This window comes from Meles meles, chromosome 7, assembly GCF_922984935.1.
Source record: "Meles meles chromosome 7, mMelMel3.1 paternal haplotype, whole genome shotgun sequence".
NCBI classification, from domain to species: domain Eukaryota; kingdom Metazoa; phylum Chordata; class Mammalia; order Carnivora; family Mustelidae; genus Meles; species Meles meles.
The window spans coordinates 108,395,523-108,418,393 of NC_060072.1; the positions used below are offsets into that span (position 1 = coordinate 108,395,523).

General features: G+C 59.4%; 1 protein-coding gene across 4 annotated transcripts in view; it reads left to right on the top strand.

Annotated features, from left to right (window-relative positions):
- The window catches only part of TSPAN11 (tetraspanin 11), a 66,495-nt gene extending 43,931 nt beyond the window's left edge, over positions 1-22,564 (top strand). Inside the window, exons 4-9 of one of the 4 annotated variants that reach the window (XR_006819698.1) lie at positions 6,678-6,752; positions 7,655-7,759; positions 10,564-10,722; positions 11,267-11,353; positions 11,550-11,636; positions 17,885-17,937. Coding sequence is in view for 3 of the 4 variants with exons in the window: in XM_046013085.1 (XP_045869041.1) it covers positions 6,678-6,752; positions 7,655-7,759; positions 10,564-10,722; positions 11,267-11,353; positions 11,555-11,636; positions 16,595-16,725 (639 nt within the window). In the remaining variant the exon portion in view is untranslated. Of the gene's footprint in view, positions 1-6,677; positions 6,753-7,654; positions 7,760-10,563; positions 10,723-11,266; positions 11,354-11,549; positions 11,637-16,594; positions 16,741-17,884 lie in introns of those variants that run through there. The other 3 variants (XM_046013085.1, XM_046013086.1, XM_046013087.1) reach the window with 3 other exon arrangements.
- The last annotated feature ends 307 nt before the right edge of the window (positions 22,565-22,871 follow it).

Below are 22,871 nucleotides of genomic sequence, written 5' to 3' on the forward strand. Positions count from 1 at the left end.
GTACAGAGGGAGGATGACTGTTCGGGTCCCCTTCTGTGCTTAGCAGCCTGGTTCCTTCCATGCTCGGGGTCCACTGTGGTGGAGTTTGAAGTGGCCTTGTTCTTACAGGGCACTGGGCACAGGGGCTACAAGAACTTCCTGTAGAAGTCTCCCTCCTGGTTTGTCTCAGCCCAAGCCTCAGTGGTTGCTTCTGGAAGGACTGGGGGCAGGCCTGAGTGCAGGGACCAGCCAGTCACAAAACTCCTAGTGTGGCTGGAGTTCAGGGAGGAGTTAGGGCGGGGTGGGTCCAGTTCACCCCAAGTTTCCCCAGGGACTGTGAGGACCGAACAAGATACAGGTCAGAGCAGGAGGGCGAAGGAGGATCAAAGTCACCTTAGTACTGGAGAGCAGAACACGTGTGAGACCCAGGAGTCCAAGGGAGGCTCAGAAACAAGGATATCCACAGTGAGGTCATGGTCAGAAACTTCTGGCATGGGGGTAGGGGTGTTGGGGAGGCCTCACCTAAGCTGAGACTCAATGGCCAACGACATGTGACACAGACACGGTCGAGACAGTGAGTCCCAGGCCGGGGCACGGAGAGCAGCCCAGAGGCCTGCAGCCTCGCTGGTGTGCAGGGCGCTGTGTGTGTGTGCACACACATACACACACATACACAAACACACACACACAAATGGTGAGTGCTGGGGAGTGCTGCACAGCCCGGGAGGCCACTGGGCTCTGAGGTGAGAGCCATGATCCTGGCCCAGGCAGGAAGGTAGGGTGCGGAGCAGGCAGAAGCCACTGCTGAGAAAGGAGGGGAGCCTGCCTAGGAGAGGCCCCCTGGAGCACGCCTGCCCTGCCCTGCTGGGCACTGGGGGCTGTGGCTGAGGATCTCACCGTATCCACCCCAGGGGTTTGCAGTGAGCCCACCCAACCCCCATCCCTGGGTAGTGGGGACAGTACAGTGAGTCAGCATGCCATCTCCAGGTCCGGCTTCTGGGCTCAGCCATGTCCTTGCCATGTGACCTCAGACCAGCGGCTCTGCCTCCCGGTGCACGCATCTCGGGATTCCCGGGAGGCTGACATCGTCGGTGCTCGCCTGGCCACATGGTGAATGCGGCTGTGCTCATCTCCGGCAGGAGGAGTGCTCACAAGCGGGCCTGGCCCTCTCTGCCCCAGGGTCCTCGCTGCCCCAGGGCCCCCACTGTGTGCACTTTGGGCCACTGTGGTGAGGGGGGCACTGACCCTGCCAAGGAAGGGTTCCTGGCTCTCCCTCGTGCCCTGGTGGGAGGGCTGCCTTTCTGCAGCTCCCACCATAGAGGACAATGTCTCCTCTGCTTTTTTTTTTTTTCCATACTTTATTTTTTTATAAACATATAATGTATTATTAGCCCCAGGGGTGCAGGTCTGTGAATCGTCAGGTTTACACACTTCACAGCACTCACCATAGCACATACCCTCCCCAATGTCCAAAACCTCACCACCCTCTCCCTACCCCCCCGGCCCCCCTCAGTTTGTTTTGTGACATTAAGAGTCTCTTATGGTTTGTCTCCCTCCCGAGTCTATCTTGTTTCATTTATTCTTTTCCTACCCCCCAAACCTCCCACATTGCATCTCCACTTCCTCATATCAGGGAGATCATATGATAGTTGTCTTTCACCGATTGACTTATTTCACTAAGCATAACACCCTCTAGTTCCATTCACGTCGTCGCAAATGGCAAGATTTCATTTCTTTTGATGGCTGCATAGTATTCCGTTGTGTATATATACCACATCTTCTTTATCCATTCATCTGTTGATGGACATCTAGGTTCTTTCCATAGTTTGGCTGTTGTGGACATTGCTGCTACAAACATTCGGGTGCACATGCCCCCTTTGGATCACCACGTTTGTATCTTTAGGGTAAATACCCAGTAGTGCAATTGCTGGGCACAGCGGCGCACCCAGAGCTGGGTTATTGCCTCCTGCACCTTAGGCCCATGGGCCCTGCCCTGGCTTGGTTAGCTCGGGGCAGCCAGACAGCCCGGGGCCCGGTAAGTCCTGACTTACACTGAAGTGGGACACCTCCGAGTTACACACAGGGTGTCTGAGGTCTGTCACTCCCGAGCTGTCTTCACGATTTCTGGAGCCAGCGGTGGCCCAGCCCTCCCCGCTCCCATGGAGGAAGCCGGGGACAGCCAGCCGTGACATTTCAGGAGGCACCTGGGCTAATAGCATCTCCACGACAGCCCCCAGCGCCCCAGAGCCTGGGAACCGAAGCCCTGGAGGCTTCCCTGGCCCTTCCTGCAGTCAGGGAGAGACAATTCCTGCTCGAGTCCCCTCCGAGGCAGGCACAGAGGGAGCCCTCGCGTGCTTCTGTCAGTGTTCAGGCCCAGGCCTGTCGGGAACTAGACAGCCTGCCTCAGACCTTCCTTTTCGTGTCTCCCAGAGGGCAGAGGGGCACACGTGCAAATCCGCAGCCTTCGGATCTGAAGTTGAATGTGTAAATCAGTTTCTCAGTCTTGGCAGCTGTGACACTCTAATCCAGATCGTTCTTTGCCACACGGCCTGTCCTGTGTGCTGGGGGATGTTCGCCAGCATCCTTGGCCTCGCCCCGCAAGATGCTTGGAGGCCTCCTTTCCCCAGGTGTGACAATAAAAAAAATGTCTCCAGACATTGCCAAATTGTCCCCTGGGGGCAAAATCGTGCCCGCTTGAGAACCACCGGTATCAATTAAACTACAGTAACAATTCCGTGCCCCCACGGATCAGAAGATGGCCAAGCTCCTGCCCCCCCAGCATGGGGCCGGCATGCACTGGCCTGTCCCCTCAGCCCACACCATGCTTGGTAAGAAGGGTACCCACAGATCTTGATCCGGTGACGTTTACCGAGCACGCGTCTAGACCCAACCCTGTACCGGGCACTGGTAAAGACTCAAAAGCACCTGAAGCCCACAGGCGTTCTGGGGAGATGGGGCCATAACACCTGAAGTGAGGGGAACCTCCACAGAGCGGTGGGCAAGGTCGCGTTGCCCACCCAGCCCATGAGGAACAGTGTGGCAGGCCGAGGGCTGATAGGGATGGGCCAAAGTCTGGCTGCGGAGAAGGAGCCACGCAGAATATTATGTCGAAGGGGGAGCAGATGAAGCACCCTGTGGGCTGGGGGGCCAGCACCCACTGTGGACCCAGGGAAGTCTTGGGGGAGGCCACGGCCAAGCTGGGTGACAAAGGACAGGCAGGTCTTGGAATTCCAGGCAGGGGGACACGGCGGGCAAACACCTGGAGGCCGGACGGCTCGGCCCATGCTTAGGGCACGGTGTGCGGGAACAGCAGTACTTTGCAGATTTGCGGCTGGCTAGCCTGTGCCGGAGACGTGCTGGGGTGATGCGGCACACTGAGGGGGTAAGAGAGGCTTGGTAACAGTGGAAGGTGAAGTGGCAAAGGCAAGGCATTTGTCACAGCTCGTGGCCTCGCGTGGCAAACCCCCACTAGCCTGGCCCCATTCCCCAGGGCTCTAGCCCGCCAGCTCCAGGCAGAGCCGCTAGGACCCTCCCTGCAGGAGGATCCCAGTGAGCATGAACCTTTGCCTGCTTCCTGGGAGCCGTGATTCATGGCCTCCCCCGCGTAGGTGAGTCACGCACCTGCAGCTCTCCCGCCGCCGAAGCCACTGCCTGAGGCCCGTGCCCATGCCTGCCAGCCACCCAGCCTGTCCTCTCCCTGGCAGCCCACTGTCGGTCCCCCAAAACCCCAAGGGCCTCTGAGCAGCTGAGGCTCCTGGGCGGGAGGGAGCCCTGTCCCCACTCCTGACAACTCCGTCCGGTGGGTAGGCCGTGTGATGCCTCCCAAGAGGTTTGAGGGGCTGGCATGGACTAATGCAGGCTGTGCGGGATGTGGTTCAGGTCTCTCCCTTCCCGTCACCCCCTTCCCAGCGCAGCGTCAGCACCAGCGGTGGCAGAGACTTCCCTGGGGAGTGGCATGCCACTGCCGAGTCTTCATGACACCATCCAGCGTGACTCTCGGCTGACAGTCCCCCGTGATCAGGGATCGTGAGCAGTGAGGGGGAGAGGAGCCTCTCCCACCCCCACAGAGGGAAGGCGGCCAGACGCCAAGACGCTGTCCTCCTTGCTGCCAGCGGCCAGCGTGGTCCCGTTCAGTTACGGGCCGCCTCGGCTCTGCCTCCCATGCCCAGAGGGCAGTTGGGGGTGCAGCAGGGATCCTGGGAGCCACCGACTGGTGATCCCTGCACGCAGGGTCCTGTGGCAGGAGGGGGCTAGCCCCGAGCACTGGGCTCAGGTGGTTGTGGGGGGCAGTTTGGAGTAGCAGGAAGGGCAGCCGGGTCCGAGAGGACCTGCCGGATGTCAGTGCCGCTCTGGGATGTCTCAGGACAGGAATAGCCTGGCCCAGGCCACCGGGCCTGCCGCTGGCTGACAAGTCTGGCTCCCCTTGGGCTGTCTGTCACCCACAAGCTCTGGGAGTGGGAAGCAGGTCAGACCACCGTGAAGCTTAATTTCCTCCCTCTGGGTCATTCCAGCTGCTCGGGGTGGACAGGACAGCAGGGGTGCCGTTCTCCCCATCCACGGCTCGATCCCACAGGTACGGCCACCGCGTGTGGCCCTGGGTGCTGCACCGTGAGCAGGGCTTGAGGAGGCCAAAATCCAGCTCGCCTGACTCTCAGAGCCACGTGTTCTCTTTGGGACGCCAGACCCGTGTCTCCCAGAGCCTGCAGGTGGCAGAGCCCGAGGCCCACCGGAGCCCACTGACATTCCACCGCCGTTCTTCAGGTTTCCAGACCTCCTCAGGCAGAGAGGGCCCGTCCACAGGCCTCTCGTCAGCCCCTGCCTGCTGACCTGCACAGCACCCCACACGTTCCCTAGCCCCAGGCACACAGGGCCTTCCTTCAGCAGACCTCTCCCCGGGGTATGAGAAACCCCCAAGGCCCAGGAACTATGCCCTCGTGGGCCTGCGGCTTCCTCCCCCATTTCTAGACCTCACCCCAGGTGCCCGGGAGCTTGCAGACAGTCCGAGCCTCCATCCAGAGGCCGCACAGGGCTGACAAGGCTTCTGTGTCCCCCACACTCCACCACACCAGCCTTTTCCACAGCCTCACCTACGAATGGCCGGGGGGTGCCCAATCCTGGCGGGGGATGGACCGAGCTCGGACATGTAGGCTAGAGGCCTTTCCTGGGGTGGCACGGAGCCCGGGGCAGGTAGGGGAGGAGGTACCAGGGACCTCCTTTTGGACTCTTGCCTTAAGGGCAGGCCTGCCACCATCATTCAGAGCCTGGAATGCTTCCCTCACCCCTGGTGGTGGGCAGTTCTGAGCCCGACAGACCGTGGGCTCAGTAAAATGGCTGTGGGTGAGGTGCGCAGTTGACTTAACTTGACTTCACTTGCCCCTGGATGGAATGTTCTTCGTGAAAAATATCCTCTCCTCCCTCTGTGTTTAAGTCCTGCCCATGCCAGGTTCCATGCTGGGCTCTGGGAGATAGTCAGGCAAGGCCTCTGGGCCCGTGGACTCACATCACTCCCCAACTGGCCCGACAGCCCCTGCCCTGCCAGCTGTCTTCTCATTCACGTCGCCTCCTGCCGGCATTCCTTCCCCTACTTGAAGGAGCCCTGGAGTTTCAGAGCTCCTTCAGAGGGTGAGCGTGTCCTGCAATCCAGGGATCCCAGGCTGACGGGTGGTGCCTGGGGGAGAAGGAGGTGTCCCCAACAATTGTGCATGGGGCATGGGTCGCTGCTGGGCTGCCACAGAGGGCTCCCGTTTCAGGCAACAGTGCTCCCCTGCTCCTCCTCCTCTTCCCCTCCCTTTGTCCCCTCTCCCCTGCCTGGAGCCCCTCCCTGTCCCCTCCTAGCCACATGGGCCTAAGACACATGTCTGACCTGTTGGCCCCTGCAAGAACATCCCAGGATGGAACGGTGTCCCAGAGCCTCCTGCCTCGCAGACACAGGAAAGGTCACAGCTGAAAGCACAGCCAGGAAACCAGCCCACAGGCTAGGAAGCGTGCAGAGCAGCCCCGAGCCTGGACAAGGCCAGACAGTTGTGGTGACCAGAATTTAGAACCCACTGCAGGGCCATGAAGGGCCCAATACCTTTCCTTGGGCAGGTGCCTTTTGCAATTTCCTGAGCCTTGGTGGCTGCCCAGCCTCTTCTGCTCCCTCCACCTCCCTCTGCACTCTCCAGGCTTTGCACGTGCTCTCCCCTCTGCCTGGCACATGCTTCCTGCCTTCTTCACCTGGAAGCTCCTCCTCAGAGATGCCATTCAGGTGTCACCTCCTCCAGGAGGCCTTCTTTGACTGCCTTCCTCCACCTAGGATCACCCATCTTTGCGTGGGCTTGCCCTCTTGTAGCGTTTGTAGCACAGCATTGTAATAACTTACTTATCTGTGCCCCACCCCCCCGCCAACCCATAACTTTGAGGACTATGACTGTCTTACTTAGGATATCCAGCACGTAGTGGGTGTTTAATGAGCACTGGATGGGTGGGTGGACTAAGGAACTGACAGTAGACCAGTGGGTGAAAGGGTGAGTGGGGAGCTCCATGCCAGCAGCTGGGAAAGGCGAGTCTACCCAGAGCTGTTGGGAAGACGAGGAAGATGATATGAGTGATGGGGTCCCCACCCCCCTCACTGCTTAGGGGAGACATTTGTCATAGGGAGAACCATCTGCCTACTGGGGCCTGATCCTTGTGGTGACCACCTTCACTTCTTTCTCTAGTATTTCTGCCTGTTGCTGGTGATCTTCCTGGTTGAGCTGGTGGCAGGAGTCCTGGCCCACCTGTACTACCAGAGGGTGAGTGCAAGTGTCCTGCCTGCTGGGTTCCCCATCAGGCCCCCCACCCCGGAGGCAACAGCATGGGGCAGGGTGAACAGGAATGGGGGAGCTAGGGCAGTGACACCCCAGGGGGGTCTTGTCTCCCGGGCCCCATCAGTCCTCGGCACATCGGGTCCTCTTTTCTTGTCCCACTTCCGGCAATGCTCTGCCCCATCTGGGGATGCTGATGTGTTGAGCATGGGAGTCAGAGAGTAGGGACGCCCCACGGGAGGTGGGGTGGCCTGTCTCCCCTCCAAAGCAGAGATGGAGGAAGAAACCAGCTGGCAGGGATCCAAGGACCAAGGCTGGGGCCAGGACTGCCTGCCGGACTATGAAGACTGCCCCAGGCCTCGCCTATCTGCGTCGGTCAAGGACAAAGTGGCCAGTCAGGTGCCCTCCCACCGGGTGCTGGGAGTCAGGGGTTCGAAACCATGATCGGGGTGAGACAGGTGACTGCATTGGTTCTTTTAAGCCAGCACCCCTACAACCGATGGCTTCCCACAGGGTAACAACTGTAAATATTTTGAGTATCACCTCATCATCAAGTGAAAAAAAGATTTTATAAACTTCCCCTTCTCTGGGGCCCAGGATCATTGCCCTCCCACTGACTTTGGGCCGGCCCCTCCCTAGCCCACGTCGCAGCTCTGCCCATCACCTCTCTGGCCTTACGTCAGGGCCCCAGCTTATGCACCCTCTCTCCAGGAACCCCGTGTCCCGCGCCGTCTCCTGTGGACGCTCCCGTTACACTGGGACGCCTCCGCCCTCACACCGCTCAGCATGCCTGGTGCTTGGGAATGAGCTGGCCTGGCTCGGGGTGGGCCTGGGGAGCGAGACGGGCGCGAGCGGTTCTGCTGATGCAGCCTTCCCTCTCCGCTCTCCAGCTCAGTGACGAACTAAAGCAGCACCTGGCCCGGACTCTGGCTGAGAACTACAGGCAGCCCGGAGCCGCGGACATCACGACATCCGTAGACCGTCTCCAGCAGGACGTAAGCACCCGCCCCGCCAGCTTGAAGGCCGTGCACGCGTGGGTCCAGACCCCCACTCTGTCTTTCCTGTCTGTGTGACCCTGCGCCGGTTACTTACCTTCTCTGAGCTTTACTTGCCTCTAAGGTGCGGCCTCATAGGGCATGTTGGGCGTTCAGTACGATCACATCTGCAGAAGTCTGTACTGCCATGCAAAGTGTGTACTGAGCCCACACTCTGTCCTGCCCCCTCCTGTGCCCGGCCCCCCACCGCAGCCCCCCGGCCCCACAGCCCCCCTGGGCCCCACAGCGCCCCTTCACTGCTTCCTCCAAGCCCCACCCCTGCTGCCTTTCCCTGCTGGGCCCCTGTGGGCAGCCAGCTAGCTGTGCGAGGGGGAGGACCCTCCTCCTGGCCGGGGATCTGGGCTCATTCCACTACAGTGCTGCCTGCTTCCTCCCCTGGGAGCAGAGCCGAGGTCCCTCAGGTGGGATCTGTAACAGGCAGTCAGGCCACTGTAAGAGCGTCCCGGTGGTGAGCCGCGGTAAGAGGCTCAGCAAATCCCTCCAGTGAGGCCCGGGGTCCCGCCAGGGATAGAGCAGGGGCAGATGGAGCTCAGACCTTCTCTGGGCTGTAGAGTGGCCGCTAGCCGTGTGTGGCTGTGCACATTTAAATTTAATATAAACGTCACCTCCTCAGTCACTAGCCACACTCCTGGGTCCAATAACCTTTACACGGTTAGTGGCACCAAATTGGGCAGCACAGTAAAGTAAAAGTAAAAGGCCTTTCCATCACTGTAGAAAGTTCTGTGGGACAGTGTGGCTCCAGGATCCGGATGGTTTGAGGTCTGCGAATTTGAAGAAGCTCCACCTGCCCGCTCTGGTCCCTCTTCTCCCTGCCAACCCACCCCTAGCCTTAGCCTGCCGCCTCTGTCACTACAGACCCCTCCCTGGGCCTGAGGCCTAGGTCTTTTTGCCAGGAAACCAGGCAAGTCGGCAGAGCAGAGGTTAGTGGGGCTCGGAGTGCTAGGGGATCTTAGTTCAGTGGGGGAGGCACCTGCCTCATCTCCCCATGACTGGCTTAGCTCCCAGTAGGATCTGCACAGAGGTGTCTCTTGGGCTCTGCTGTAGTGGCTAAGGACCCTCGTGTACACACAGGTACACCCATACCCACATGCTCAGCCCACACACACCCTGCTGGTCAGCCCTGTCCGAAGTTCAGTCTGCACTTGTGGGGCCTCCCTCATGAGAAACTGAGCCTGAATCCCTGCCCTTGCAGCCTTCTGCCCGGAGCCCCGCTCACAGCAGGCACGGGCAGCCAGCGCTAGGCTGGGAGGCCCCTCTGAGTGGAGGAAAGAGCTGGGGAGGCCGACTGGGGGACCAGGAAGGAGGGCCTGGGTTTGCCTCTGTGGGGAGGACAGGAGGGGCAGTCAGAGAGTGGAGAACAGCATGAGGAAGGGCACCGCTGGGAGCCAGCGTCTGCCACCGCCCAGGGTCGCCTCACACGTGCCAGCCACAGCCAGAACCGGGGACATGAGGGAACTTGGGCCCCAGCCTGCAGCCTAGGCCTGAGGAGACAGCCCTGAGAAGGCGGTGGCTTGAGGCCAGGGCCAGCATCTGGGCTGTGGGCTGTGCCCCGCTATGTCCATAGCGCCCACACACCTGTATTCAGGAAAGGAGCATCACAAGAGGGAGTCTCTTCCTGACAGCTCAGCCCTGCAGGGATCGCTTCTCTGGGCTTCCCAGAACCACCTCTCCTGGCCCTCACACAACCCGGCGTGGGGGTACATCATTAGCCCCATTGACAGGTGACCAAAACGAAGCCCAGAGAGGCTGAGTCACCTGTGCAGGGGACACGCAGAAGTATAATCCCACATGACTTCTAGCACACCCTCTGCCATTCCCGGCTCCGTGTGCCCTTCCGTCCTGCCTGCCTCCTCGGGGCTCCTCCTCTTCCTTGTGTCCTTCTGGGCCCATGAGCAGAGCCGCTCACCCCTTCTCCTCGGAGCTATTCAGCCCCCCCTGTCTCCCCGGGTCTCTCTAGTAAGCCACCGAGACACATCAGAAAGCCGGGAACCACCTGGCTCACGTGAGCCCCAGCTAGCCTCACTCCCTGCACACAGTAGGCGCCTAGCACATGCTTGGGAACAAAGGGTACCTCTCACCCTGCCTGCTGCCCACACACCAGAGATGGCCTCAAAACAGCTGGCTCTGTGGCTCACGTGGGGACTTGGGGTCTCCCTCTAAGAAGGGCAAGAGAGAAGCAATGTCCCATGTGTCACCGGAGTCCAGGAGGGTGCTTTTCTGCTCTGGAGCGCCCCGGCCAGCACTGACCTGCCTGCTCTGGGGCTCTGGGACCCTCTGTGTCCTTGCAGGCCTGAGGGCTCTGAGGCTTCAGGGTTTCAATGAGGGTCCCTGAGCCTCTAGCAAGACTGGGTTCCTGCCCCCTGAGTGACCAAGAGACCTTCCCTCCCGCCACTGTATTGTCTTGGCCCTGCCCAGGAATATACAGCCCCACTCTCCCAGGGTCCCACCTGCTTCTACTCCCCACTCATCTTCTCACAGACCCTCCCTGCCCTCAGGACCCCCGGCATCATCTCCTTACAGGACTTGGGTGGCCAGAAGGGGGGTCGCAGCTGGCTTCTGTACCTGCAGGGAGAGAAGGGCCCCAAGGAGACCAGCTCCTTGCTCAAAATAGGCACAGGAAAACTCACAGGGAGAACAAAAAGGGGTCAGGTTAATATCCAAATAATGCGTCCTGCGGCCCCGCCATGGAGGGGCTGGAGGGGCCCCGTGTGCGCTCTTGCCCCAGCCTCTGTCTCTCCCTCCAGTTCAAGTGCTGTGGGAGTAACAGCTCTGCCGACTGGCAGCACAGCGCCTACATCCTGTCTCGGGAGGCCGAGGGCCGCCGGGTACCAGACAGCTGCTGCAAGACGGTGGTGACACGCTGTGGCCAGCGGGCCCATCCCTCCAACATCTACAAGGTGGAGGTAAGCGCCCAAGGTCCGGGCCATCCAGGAGCCCCCGCCCCCAACCCGCGAGGGACGGGAACACGGGGACCAGGGGAGCAGGACACACTTACACACTGGCCTTGAGGCAAGAAGAGGCCCTCAATGGTCTGCACAAAGCCCTGGGGAATTCTTTTTTTTTTTTTTTTTAAGATTTTATTTATTTATTTGACAGAGATCACAAGTAAGCAGAGAGGCAGACAGAGAGAGGGGGAAGCAGGCTCCCCACTGAGCAGAGAACCCGATGCGGAGCTCGATCCCAGGACCCTGAGATCATGACCTGAGCCAAAGGCAGAGGCTTTAACCCACTGAGCCACCCAGGCGCCCCAGCCCTGGGGAATTCTGAGACGTCATGGCAGGCCCCTGGGTCACCCGCAAAGCCTGTGGGCAACTGAAAGCCTGGACCAGACAATTTAAGCCTGTGACCTGCCTTCAGCTGGGTGGACTGCAGCTCCCCTGCCAGCCCTCCCCTCCCCAGCCTCCCCGGCTTCTAGGCCACCCTGTGTCACCTGCCCTTACTTTACAGGGAGGCTGCATCACGAAGCTAGAACAGTTCCTGGCTGACCACCTGCTGCTCATGGGGGCGGTGGGCATCGGGGTGGCCTGTCTGCAGGTGAGTTTCATGGGGGGGGGTGAACTTGGGACAGGGGGTTGTCTAGAAGATCTGGGAACCCCTCTCCCATTGGCGGGGATTGCAAATCACCTCCCCTCTGCACACCTCTGTGCTGCCCTGCCCTCCCCTCCCCTCCTCCTCTTCCCACCTTCCCTCGGCAGCCAAGGGTGAATCACATAGTCACTCTTTTCCCCAGAAAAGATGAAGGAAAATGCCCGAGGGCCCGTGGGCTCTCTTGACCTTGTAAGAGACCCGGGAGGAGTGTGCGTGCATGTGGGCTCAGGTATGTGTCTGCACCGGTGTGTGCACGTGGGCGTGTATGCATAGCCTGCTGGGGTGTGCGTGGGCCGCGGGCTGTCCGCATGCTTCTCAGCGTATGTGGGGCTGTATGCATGAATAATGCGTATAGGTGTGCTTGTGCACGTGTGTGTGTGCATGTACATGCACTCGTCCCTGTGTGTGTGCACGTGTGCTAATGGATGTGTGCTCCCTGTGCACACCCAGCTCTCTGCTCTGAGCTAGGCCTTCTGCTGTCTCAGGGCTCCATCTGGCCCCCCGCTACCCCCCAGGATGTCAGTGGCGCCAGTCCAGGGTCCATAGAGGGGAGTCAGGGGGGGCACCCTGGGGTGGGGCAGACACAGGGGGCAAGGGCCCAGCAGGTGCTAGAGGGAGTTCCAGGCTGCCCGGCCCTTCCCTCTCCCAGAACCACAGGCACTGACCAGGGGATGGGTGAGAACAGTGGCCGGGGCATCAGAGGCCCTGGGGCCAACCCTGCCTCTGGTCCTGTACCCCTCAGAGCCCTTACATCCCTGCCCCATCACGGCTTCCTCCACAAAATGGGGATCATGTCCCCAACACGTAAGGTCTAGATCAGAATGAGGTGATGAGTGTGACCCACTCGCTGTGCCCGGCACACGTGAAGGCCTCCCTGTAAGTGCATGTGACTGTTGTCCAGCTATCTGCAGACCTCGGAGCGGTCTCGGGTACTTTCTGTCATCGGATCCCCGCCGCAGCCTGAGACCCGCGCCGAAAGTTGAGACCCAGAGGAAAGACTTCCCGAGGGTGTCACATTCTGAACAGGCACCCAGGTCTCCTGGCTCTTGGTCTTTTTCTTTCCCTAGCTCCTTCCAGCAAACCCCCCTCCCCCCTCCCCGCCCCAGCATAGAGTTCCATGGAAAGCAAAGCCAGGGCTGTAGCAGCAGCTGGCATGGAGAACCTGCCGGGGTGGGGCTCCTCCCAGATCACTGCGTGGCCTGGCCACGTCCGCCTGTGTGCTGGGGGATCGAGCAGCAGCCTTGCCCATGGGGCTCTACCCGCTGGAAGGGGGCACCCGGCAACCCGGGGCTGGTTATTCCATCTCTGGGCCTCAGGTCCTCACTTGTAAAATGGGGCTAATTATCCCTAGTTTGGTGAGAGGATTAGCAATATATATGTAAATCACTTGGCTCATCGCTGAGCAGATAGCAGGTGTTCAATAAATGGTATCCATCATTATTTGATTCATTTCCACGTGGGCACATTGTCTCTCGAAAAAGCCTTCTCAGAAAGTTGCTTCCTGCCCCTCCACCCCCACTGGTTCGCAGGCAGGCCAGGAGCCCCCCGGGGGCGGGGGGCATCAGATGCCCCCTCTCTGCACTTCCCTAGCACAGGCCTTCTGCCGCACGTACTGAGCTGGGCAGTTGCCGCCGGGGGCCTGAGGAAGGGCTGCTGGGTGCTCCAGCCCCTGGTCCACTGAAGTTTCCAGAAACCTGCCGTCTGCTTCAGGTGTGTGGGACCTGCACAGCGTGAACACTGACCAGGCCGGGGCCACATTCTCCACCCCTTTCTTCCTGACCTCTCTGGCCTTGGGAGCCTGTAGAAGCTGAGGCCAGGGCCAGTGAGGCCCGGGTCAGGGAGGGATCTGCCCATACCCCAAGCCTAAGTTCAAGGTGGAACAAAGAGGGAGGCAGATGCTGCCTGGGGGACCATCTTGTCGGGCAGGCTGCCGGTGGGCCTGCAGAGGCTTCCTCCTCACACACACCCCCTTGAAATCTCAGTCCCCCTCAGCTCACTGTCCCTCAGAAGGAGCTTCCTCTGGCCTCTGCTGTGGGCCCCACTGTTGTCCAGCCTCTCCCCTCCTTCCGGCTCGCCCTGGCGCTCTGGCAGCCAACCTTCGGTCACAGCTCCCTCTGCTGGCAGAAGCTGGAACTAAGCTCCCCAAGCCCAGGTTGGCTGCCAGCTGGGAGGAAGGGCTCAGGCCTGGCCTGGGCCTGGGCTCCCAGTCCTGGTGTACCAGAGCAAGCACCAGGCACCAGGCACCTTCCCCACCCATTCCCAGCCTGGCCCATCCAAGAGCCCCAAGGCTTAGGAGATAAGGCGGTGTCCTGCTTCCCTGGTCTCCAGGACCAGAGGAGACCTTGCTGTGAAGTCAGAGGGCCTCCCCTCTTAGTATGTGACCTTGAGGAAGTCACTTTCCCTCTCTGAGCCTCTGGTTCCTTTCCTATAAAGCGGAGGAGGCGGACGTTTTCAACCCTTCCGTGAAGAGGCAGTCTTTCCTAATCTGCGGAAGTCTCACCCAGGTGAGACATGGGGAGGAGCTGCTCGGGTTAAAGCAGGGGTTGGGCTCTAAGGTTCCATGATTTTAGGTAAGGATGCCACCTCAGTGAGACTCATGTGCTGCAATAGTCTAGAAGGTCAAAGCACGTCTTGTAAACGCTGTGAATGCCAAGCAGAAAATGCGACTCTCTGGGGTTTGGCCACGTGTGTCTTGTGGCCCCGTGGTGGTGTGGACCAGACACAAATACTGGTGGCGGGATGGAGGGACACAGGATCTCCACAGAGCCACCGTGGCCGCAGGCTTCGACCTTGGCTGCACAAGGGGGCCACCTGGCAAGGTTTAGAACTGGCCAGGCTACACCCCAGCACCGTCAAATCACACCGTCTCACCAGCATCCTGTAAAGCTCCCTGGTGGGTTCCGTGTGCAGCCAGGCTGAGAACACTGGCCCATGTGAGTGACAGGAGGTATGGGGCGCCTGGAAGTCAGACGTGGGAGAGGTCAGGGGCCAGGAGAAGATGGCACCATCACTGAAGTCCTTAAGCACCCGAAAGGCAGGTGGGGGAAGGGGGAGCAAGGGGACGATCCCAGGAGGGACCAGAGGACAGACAGGAGCCACAGGTGGAATTTACAAGGAGACAGACGGGAGAATTTGTTAACAATGGGAATTTTCTAGCAGCGGTCCCTGCGGAGCACAAAGCTGTGTGTGGCAGCAGGTGCAGCAAAGCCGGGGGGCTGGCCAGGACACTGCAGCGGGGCGCCCTGCCCTTGGTAGGCGGCTCGTCCCTCCCACACTGCAGCCAGGCATTCTGGGCATGCACCTGTTCCTTCCAGCAAGACCCTGCAGGGCCCCTCTGTCCACCCCAGGCGTGGGACTCACAACTTGGGATTTTCAGTCTGGAAAGGGATAACTGGGGCCTTGAGGTACCTTCAAATCAGACTCCTCCTTCTGGAAGGTGCAGTGAGCCATGATCGTATGGGATCAGGCTCAGACTGTCTGGGATGAGGCCTAGCCATGGGTGTTCTTTAAAGTTCTGCAGGCAATCCCAGTGTGCACCTGAGGTAGAGAACGCGGGGCCCATCCTGTTCCTATGCCTCTGAAGACTCCCAGTCCCATGGTGTGCTCACTGGCTCACGGCCACACAGCCACCAGCTTCCTCCTCTTATGGGCGGACTACTCTGGCAGGGAAACTTCTGTCCTGAAAGGATGTAGTGGCTCAGCTCCCTTTCCTACTGCCCTGCTCACACACACACACTCTGGAAGCCTCCATGCAGAGGCTGAGCAGAGGAGGCTGAAGAGAGCTGCTTGGTGCCCGGTGCTGGGCCCACAAGTGGGCAGGATGTGTCCCCTTCTCCCAGAAATCTTTCACTCAAGGGAGGAGACATATAGAACATGGGTTGCCGCCTGCAGTCAGGGGTGCTGTGCAAGTGTGAGATTTGGTGTTTGGGGGAGCTTATAGGAGGCTATAACCTGTCATGGGCAGTCAGGGAAGGCTTCCTGGAGGAAGCGATAGTTAATTAAATCTCGAAGGAGTCTGACAAGAAGAATCAAGAGGGGGAAGAGAGGTAGCGTGAGGGAACTGGATTTGTAAAGCCCTGCTGGCTGCTGTGGAGAGAGACCTTTATCCTGAGGGCTCAGGAGAGCCACTTTCTGGCCTCTCAAAGGTTCAGGGTGTGGAAGGGGAACCACAATGTTGTTCCTGTCATCCTCATTTTTATTTTTTTTATTTTCTTTTAAAGATTTTATTTATTTATTTGACAGAGAGAGATCACAAGTAGATAGAGAGGCAGGCAGAGAGAGAGAGAGGGAAGCAGGCTCCCTGCTGAGCAGAGAGCCTGATGCGGGACTCGATCCCAGGACCCTGAGATCAAGACCTGAGCCGAAGGCAGCGGCTTAACCCACTGAGCCACCCAGGCGCCCTCATCCTCGTTTTTAAAGAATCTCTCCAGGGTAGGCCGTCAACCAGTGAATAGTCTGGAGGTTTTCCTATTGATTAAGGGAGCTCTGAGGCTCAGAGAGGGATATAACTGTGCCCAAGGTCCCACAGCCCCAAATAGAAACTATCCTACTCCCACCCCGAGGTTCCAGACTGGAACATGTCACAGAGCCAGGAAAATTCACGAGACGGCCAACATTGGGGTCTGCAGGTCATTAAAAGGGAAACTGAAAGATCATACTGGAGTGGCTTCCTGGGACCTCCCTGGCCCTTCCTTGATGCTCTTGATAACAATCAGGTGTTGGCCCCAAAACCTCAAAAGAACCTGAAAGCACTCCCCCTCCCTGTTCAAATGGCCCCATCAGGGGCAAATGCTGTACCTAGGCAGGCTGCCGGGAGAGGGCGCCGGGCACCATGCAGCCCTGCTCCCACCGGCTGGGTCATGCCCTCCCCAGCCAGTCCCCACCCTTCCTGCCTCTGAATTCAACTTGTCCCACATTTTCTCTGCTCATCCTGCTGGCCACCTGAAGCCACTGGTGCAGGTTTCTGCATGTCCTCCATCAGGAAGGAGACACGGGGGCTCGCTCAGGGATCAGAGGGCATCCAGTACTCCTCTGTACGAATCAGGGTGCTTGTGTGTGTGCACGCGTGTGTCAATGAGTGCGTCCTTGACCCCTCTGCATGTGTCGGGGGGAGGGGGTGGTGTGTGTGGACACGCACGATAAGATTCTGGCCCATACACCTCCCTGCTCATGTGCCTTCCCTTGGAGGAAGCCCCAGGCCCCTGTCACGGACCGTACACCTTAGGAGATGTGGCCACAAGTCTGTGCTGGGCCAACTCTTCCCATATGGCCTCCCCCTCAGCAAGAACCAGAAAGATCCAGGTAACCAAACAGGTTAGCCATCAAAGCACAAGGTGGGGACAGGGAAGAGGGTATGCCTCAGGACACCTGGGTCCTGATGGCCCCTGCTAAAGCCTGTGGGAGAGGAGATGACCTCGCGGGCCACCTTCAGCTTGGGGCACCGAGTCTAGATGTGGATCAGCACAGCTCTGAGTACCGAGTCTGAACGCTGAAAGCTGTGCTCGCGGGGCCCCCACATCCTCCCAGGCAGGCATGGAGAGTGTGGCAGAAGGGGCAAGAAGCAGCCCTCCTCCTGGGCCCCCTCCTGAAGCCAGCCTTGCAAGGAGGAGCCAGATGCCTGCGAGCACGTAGGCGGCTCGTAGGCAGCTCCATCAGCCTCCCCTCCTCCCACTGGTCAGAGCTCCGGGCGCACCCAGATGAGCGATGGGGGTGGGGCGGTGTTCCCCGTCTCTAGGGAAGTCCACCTTCGCCCACGCGCCACAGGAGAGTCATGGGGCTGCCCTCATGGCGCCTCCGCCCTGTGCGCAGGGAGTCGGGATCCAATGGCATCGCTGTCACAGCAAGACCACTGTCGTGGGCCTCCTGGGTCTGACACAGCCCCAGCTTCTTGTCCTGCATTTTAGAGATCAGCAAAGTGAGGCCCCGCAGGGGGACGGTGACTTTCCTGGACTATCCTGCTTTGGGCAGGACGGTCTCATGCCTCCTTGTTCAGCTAGAGGATGTGCCCGAGGGGCTTGTCGGGCCGGGTCCCGGGGCTGGCGCAGGTCGCGTTGCAAGCTGACTTCCAGGGTGAGTTGGTGACAGCTCTGGATGTCCCTCAGTTTCCCCTGCGGCTTTTGTACATCAGAGATTTGACTACGAACCTTAGTTTTGCTCTGGAGTCTGAGAGCAGCAAGACACAGGCAGAACTTGTCCTAGAGAAGAACAGCTTCAGTCAGCCGTGGGGAGTGGAGCGAAGACCCTGCGGGATCTAATTAAATTAGACCATCTCTGGCGGCCGCAAACCCGTAGTGGGCGGCTTGTTAGAAATGCAGACTCTCCCGGCCCTACCCCAGGCCTCCCGAATTGGAATCTGCCTTTTGTCAAGGTCCCCACGTGTGCACCCAAGTGGGACCAGCCTGCCCCAGGGCAGTCCGGGGAGAGCAGCTTCCTGGGCTTCGGACTTCTCTCTGACCCTCTGCTTTCTCCACCCGGCAGATCTGCGGGATGGTTCTCACCTGCTGCCTACACCAGAGGCTCCAGCTGCATTTTTACTAACCGTCAACTGCATCCCCCTCTGACGGCTCTTCCCAAGGACAGGGGCCCAGATCCCGACCTCCAGGCCTGTGGAGTCAAACCCAGCTTGCCCCGAAACTCCCAGAAGCAGCCCCTCCACTTTGCCGAGCCCCTTTGGATCTACCAAGTGCCCAAGACCCAGACCCCTGTGGTTCTCCCCGCCAGGCCAGGGTCCCTCGGCTCCCTCCCCTCACTGCCAGGATCCCTGAGCAGGGAACCCATCCGTCAGTGCCCCTCACCAGCCATGGGGGGCCCGTGGACTGCAGGAGGGTGAGAATCAGAGCCTCTGCTCCCTCCCAGCTCCGGAAACTGGAATGAAGGTCTGAAGACTCCAGCCCCTCTGGAGTCTTTACATTGGGCACGTGAGCTCCCCACTGGTAATGAGCACCCCTCCTCTTACCCCTGCTTGGTGTCCTTTTCTCTCCCCATTGGGAAATGCTTAGGGTGGGGGCAGTTAGGGTCAGCTCTGCCCTCAGAAGACCCAGCCCTTCGATGTGCCCACCCCCACACCTTCTCACCTGTAAGGAAGTGCCCTTCCAGGGCCACTGGTTCCTTCCCGTAGGGCCCAGCAGTGGAGAGGTGTGCAGTTAGGACCCTGGAGCTGGGGTTAGGCAGAGATGGCTGGTGGCAGAGCCAGGGAGGGGACCAAGGCAGGTAAAGTGGCCACCGCATGAGCACATGCTGCCCCAGGACCCTGGGCACTGCCCAGAAGCCATCCCTGGGAGAAATCCCCCAGGAGACCATGACCTTGAGGCCCAGTCCACAGTAATACGCCCCTCAGGGATCTCCTCTCTATGGCATGATTCTCAGGAATGCCAGGTTTTTAAAATGATCTCCAGCTCTTCCTGTTGGTGGGAGTGAAAAACCCTTCCTGATTACTCCAAATCACAGACCCGGCAAAGCTACAGCCACAGAGAAAGAGCAGCTCTGAGTAGAGGGGTGCTCTGCCCTGAACCCCGTTTTTCCAGGGCCCGCAGTCCCTGGCCACATGGCCACCACCAAGCCGCCTCCAGGAGCCGTCGCTCCGCTTCCCAGAGTGAATGCGGTCCCTTCCTTCATCCTCCCTTGCTTCCCTGAATCAGGCAGGGAATTTTTCGGGAAGAAATTTCTCAAATACTAAGGGAGAACGGAACAAAAGGAAAACCCTGGAGAATGGACAGTACAGATGCTGGCAGTGTTCCCAAGAACAGGTGTCAACCTGAAAGTCAGCCCCGGGGACCCCCACCTCCCCCAAGGGGGAGCTGTCCCAAGTAGGTAGCTTGTAGCCAGAGAAGCTGGCACCCAGCTCCTGGATCTTCCAGATCCCGCGCTGCCCATGCTGGGGAACCCTTCACACCCCACCATGAGAGGGTGGCCCCTTGTTGCTAAGATCAAGGCCAAGAAAAGTCACACCTTGCCTCCCAACTCCTTCCAGGCCCCCGTGTGATGACCACAGCTCTTAGTAACCTGCATCAGTCCTGGGTGAAGGGCATTCTCTCTCCCAAACGCAGGTCATTGCTGCCCCCAAACACAGCCCCCAGCTGGACAGAAACTCTGCCCCCTCAGAACACGGCTTACGCACACGCACAGAGGGAGGACCAGCTTCCCAGGGCAGATGACTTCCCGACACTGGCGGTCCTCCTGGAGCTATTGGAACCCCAGCTGGCTTATCCCCTCTGCCCCCAGGGCCCTGGGGTTGCTGAGCAAATGCATTAACAGGGAGACCAGCTTTCCAGAAATCCTGGACAGCACCAAGGCCAGAAGAAACAGTACTGGGGCTATGTTTGCTACCCTCCAACTCCTTGGGACTCATGCAGGCAACTGGGAAATGACTGATTCCCAAGCTCTCCGCAGGGCTAGGCGGCAGACTGACAGGTCTCACCAAGGGAGGACTGAAAGCTGCATTCTTTCTTGGAGGGGCATGCGGGAGGCGGTGATGCCCGAGGAGAGTCTGGGTCCTGTGGTACCTGAGGTCAGCGGGGCTTGTGGAGGTGGGATGGGGTGATTGGCAGACATCCTGGCCCCAGCCCCACGTGGGATTAGGCCGTCTGGGCGGAGGGTGGGATTAGCTGTGATTCTACCCTGGGCACTGCCCCACCCTGACAGCAGCAGGAGGAACGAAGGTCCAAGCTGCAGAGACAGAATGACCCAGAGTTTTAGAGAATGCTCCTCTGCTTTGAGAGGGAACAGAGGTCCAGGATACAGCTGGCTCTGGCTCAGGACACGCTGAGGCTGGAGTCCAGAGCCCAGGGGGTGCCCGCCCTGCTTGAGAGGGTGCGGATTTGTGCCCAGGACACTGCTTGGAGGCTGACATGCTCACGAGTTCCTTAGAGGGAGAGAGAAGGGCATCACGACTGTTGAAAGCTGTTATCAGTCGTGCGTGAGCACACAGGGACCCAGAAAAGAAGCCAAGGCAGTGGCTGGAAACCACGCGGCCTGAGTCACACATCCTCACCCTTCCCTCTGCCCGTGCCCTGGGGCAGCCACCCTCAGAGGGCATGGCCTGTCCCCCACTCGGGATGACCTGTCTCATTCATTTCACTCATTCATTTTCTTGGGGAGGCAGGAATGAAATTCAGCCTTTGGTGAGGGAATGAGACTTGCTTCAAAGGTCTATGAAGCTTTCTTCTCCTTACATCTCCCAGGAGCCTTGCCCCAAATCCGGGGGGAGGGGGGGTGAAGGGCAGTGCTCAGGCCTCGCCAAAGGGGAGCGTCCAGGGTCTGGTGGTTACTGAGGGCCTACTCTGTGCTTAGAATGTGCTAGTCACATAAGTGCTTTCTCTCATAGTGATCACTACAACAAAGTACAGTCTCCCACTCTACAGACAACGAAATTAAGGCTCAGAGCTGTTAAGAGATGGGCGGGTCAGTGGTCATGCCTGCTGCCGTGCACCCCCAGCCAGGTGGCAGCAGGGGAGCTGGGCTGAAGCCCCCGCTGCTCCGTGTCCTCCTGCTCTCTTTCTCTGCAGGAAGCCGTCAGGCTGACGTTCAGGAACAGCGTGTCCCTCGGGGGTCACTGTCCAATAGCAGCAGCCTGCCCTCCTTCCCAGGGCAGACGAACCACACATCTGCAGTCAGCAGAGCGGCCTGGCTTCTTTCCCATGGACATCCAGGCAGTGGGGTGGCTCAGGCAGCAGGCGGGGGCCCTCGGGACCACCACTAGGGGAATGGCCTGCCTGTCACCTCGGGTGCCGGTGCTGACACGGGGTGAGAGCAGATGGGACCTCAGCAAGGGAACTGCACAGGGCATACGGAATCTCGCTCCCAGGAGAGAGCACATCTTGGGGCACGGAGGGCTGGTCCCAGGCCACAGGCACTCAGAGCCACCCTAGGTGGGGAGGAGACCCCCTGGGGGGCCATGTTAACCCCCTTCAGCTACCTTTCCCTCCCCCGTATTGCTGTTGTGGGGTTCCGGGGCGGGTTGGGGGTGCACAGGGTGGTCTCTGTTTCACAGAGCTGATGGCCTGGAATCTTTTTGGGCCGCTCAGCCAGTGCACGGTCAAAGACACTTAGGCCTGGAAGGACCGGCGCAACCCTCGGGGGGTGGGGGTGGGGCAGTGATGTGCCCCCAGAATCCTCGTGCCCTGCAGTCAGGCTGGGTCTTCAGATCGGTCCCTCTGGTCCATCCCAGGTTTGGAGGCAGAGTAAGTGGACTGAAACACCTTCATCCCCACCCACCCTGCTTTCAGCCTTGCAAACATTCTTCACTTCTGGCCACCTGGGGCCTGGGGAGAGAAGGGGAGGACTAGGGGGAGGCGGTTGACTAGCTACAGAGAAAACCCGTCCTCTGTATCACTGCTCATGGCACTCACGTGGCCAAGGGTGCTAGTGATGTCTCGGAACCAGATGCTCTCAAGCCAAAGGATGCATCAGGTCACCCATAGGACTCACCCCCAGGGCGTCACCTCTGCAGGTGCGGGCAGAGAACTTGGCATTTCTAACAAGTTCCCAGGGGCTGCTGGCACTGCCGGCCCCTGGACCCACCCTCTGAGGACCGCTGCTTCAGACCAGCCCACCAAGGACGCTTGGCCACCTTCCTTTGTATGCACAGCAACCCTCAGCATCGCCAGGATGTCTGGCGGGAGCCTAGCCCATTCGCCGCACAAGTGCAGACCATGGACGCGCCTCCCCCGCGGCCGTGCCTTCTTGCAGCGCCTGCTCTGCCCTCTGCGTGGGTCTGCAACCGTGCTGGGATACCAGGTGCCTGGGTCATCCTCCTGGAAGGGAACAGATTAGGTTCCCAGCCCCGTCTTCTGTGTGCCTTGGGAGAGTTCGGCTCCGTTCTTGTCGCCCCCACTTTCTAGTGTAGCACAAGGGCCCCGCCCTGCCTGTCCTGCAGCCTCCCGTGTGCCCCCTTCCCCTCCTGCTTCCGTCCCCGAGACGCCCCGTGCAAGTGCCACTAGCAATTCCAGATAGCCCAGTAGTAGGCCAGATGGGCTTCTGGAACCAGCCGGCCCATGGATATGGGTCGTCACAATATTCTAGAAACTGAGAAGTTGCCTTAACCTAATGCATATAGAGAAGTTACTGTATCTTTGTGGACATGGCCCTGTCCTTAGCTGGCCTCCGTGTAAGCCTGGCCTCACCTGCTGGGAGGCACAATAATAAAGGACTTGTATCTAGGACTACCTTCTGTTGCTTTTTTCCTGCTCTGCAGGGAAATCTCAGATCATCATTTCCTCAGATGTCTTTCAACCCACTGTACGTGCTGGAGCAGACATTAGTCATGGGGAGGAGGAGAGGAAGGGGGAACCCTGTTAGGAAACCCACTGACCACACTGATTGGAGTCCTGCCTACCCTTTTTCTTGGTCTGGCTCCCACCTATTTTTTGTTTGAACAGACCTTGCCTCACCTTTACACATGCCCTTCTGCAAGCGAGAGCCAGGCTCAAACAAGTGGCTTGGACTGCATTCCTTTGAAAGCTCTCTG